Genomic DNA, 2,217 nt, shown 5'->3' on the forward strand with positions numbered 1-2,217 from the left:
ACACTTAAACATAGTATCTTATTATCTAGAATTGGTAAGAAATAGAGACAGTAGTTTAGATTGACTGACTTTCATAATGTGAGATGATATTTTTATCATATACATAACAAAACCACATAGGATTGCTTTATGAAAACAGATTAAGAATTAAATAAAAGTAAACATTGTACAACATAGCACTGTGACATGTGCCTTATGAGCACGAGTGTATGGATTTCACAGACATAAACTTCTGCATGTAAAGAATTCTTATAAGAACAACTGCATATTAAAAAATAATGTGGCAATATATTTCACTTTTAAATGTCTGAATCCTTACATCCATGGTGTCTAGAAGTTTCTAAGTATTTGCTATTCTTTAACTGAGTACACTTATTTGGTCAAATTACAAAATATTCATATAAAATATAGAAAATGAAAATCCACTTGAACTTAGAATATTAATACAGTCTCCCACCCCCTCTCACCTCTCTTTGCCTCTCACTGTGTTTCTGTTACAGTTTGTGCCTCTTTCTGTGCATCAGCACAAGACACACACATCCAGAGACACACACAGCACAATATTCATAACTATGTCAAGTGAGAGTTCAGTTTTTTGCTGATAAGTCTCCTGACTGTGTCCTTCACATCTTTATTTCTAAGGCTATAGATAAGGGGGTTCAGCATGGGGATCATGATTGTATAAAGAGCAGTGGCAACTTTGACAAAGAGCCGTGAGCTATTTGAATTGGGAACGCAGTACAAGAGGAGTAAGATACCATGAAAGATTGATATTGCAGTGAGGTGGGAAGTACAAGTAGAGAAGGCTTTTCGTAGTCCTCCTTTGGAAGGCATCTTTATAATAGTGACAACTATGAACACATATGAGGCTAAAGTGATCAGGACACTAGAAGATTCACTCACTATAGAAATGACTAAGCATGCCATCTGGCTAAAGGAGGAGTCAGAGCAAGACACAGAGATGACAGCAGAGTACTCACAGCCAAAGTGATTGATGATGCCATGTTCACAATAGGAGAGTTGCAAAAGAGTATATACAAGAATCATAGTACAGAGCCCACCTATCATGTATGTCCCAGCTACCAGCATAGCACAGAATTGAATAGGCATTAAAACTGTGTAGAGTAGGGGATTACAAACAGCCACAAACCTGTCATAAGCCATCACTGCTAACATGAACATTTCTGTAATCACAAATGTACAAATAAAGAAAAATTGTACCATACATCCTTTGAAAGAAATGGTCCTATCTTCCATGATCAAAATCTGCAAAAGTTTGGGTGTAAATACACTAGAATAACAGATATCCAAAAATGAAAGGTGACTAAGGAAAAAGTACATGGGCGTGTGAAGTTTGGGATTGATCTTTATAACCACAAGGATGCCCAGGTTCCCCATCAATGTCACTGAGTAGATCGTCAAGAACAGGAGGAAGAGGGGTATTTGGAGCTTTGGATATTCTGAGAAACCGACCAAGATGAATGTGGTCACAGAACTCTGGTTCATCACTTCGTAGGCCATCACTTTTCAGATTATAAAAGAGGAAGAAGAGAAAATGAGACTTAATGGAACTTGAAAGTGTGGAGCAGTAGAAATTCATGTGAGGATCAGCATAAATGTTGAAGTCAGACATGGACCTATTTCATTTGTTCATATTCTGCCTTGTCTTAGGATTTTATTTGGCCTGTCAGTGATTAACAAATCAGGTCAATGTCCTTTGTTCTTCAATATTTTTTGATCTGTAATTAAAATATCATACCCATCAGTATCATTCTATGTGAATATGTTTATATACATAAGTAAATAATAAATACATTAATTTATTGCTAGACTACTTCATGATAAAATATCATTATAATCATCAGAAACATATTACAAATTTATGTAAGCACTGGGAAGATTGCAGTGGTTATTATTCCAAGTTAGAGAACATTTGCACAAATGAAATACTCAACATATGGTTAAAAATGCCAAATGTCTGACATTAAGTGGAAGAATACTAGAAAAATCTTGGCATTTTCACATTTCTTACCTTTAGCAAATTATTAATTCATTGTGTTCATCTACTAAAAAAGTGTATAACAAGCTATTTCTTGGTTCTTAGAAACAATAAAAAATACTTCAGCACTTAAAATGTAAGAGTCTATATTTTTAATTATATATTTTTATTTTCTATATTCTTTGTTTACGTTCCAAGTGATTTCCCCTTTTTACAGT

The 2,217-nt window shown here is 34.4% G+C and overlaps 1 protein-coding gene across 1 annotated transcript; it reads right to left on the reverse strand.

The window, feature by feature from the left end:
* Window positions 1–570: 570 nt before the first annotated feature.
* LOC127684336 (olfactory receptor 1165-like) lies at window positions 571–1,521 on the reverse strand. The gene has a single exon (XM_052181282.1). It carries the CDS (start codon window positions 1,519–1,521, stop codon window positions 571–573), a length of 951 nt encoding a protein of 316 aa, XP_052037242.1.
* Between the last annotated feature and the right edge of the window lie 696 nt (window positions 1,522–2,217).

The sequence above is a fragment of the Apodemus sylvaticus genome, chromosome 5 (assembly GCF_947179515.1).
Source record: "Apodemus sylvaticus chromosome 5, mApoSyl1.1, whole genome shotgun sequence".
NCBI classification, from domain to species: Eukaryota; Metazoa; Chordata; class Mammalia; order Rodentia; family Muridae; genus Apodemus; species Apodemus sylvaticus.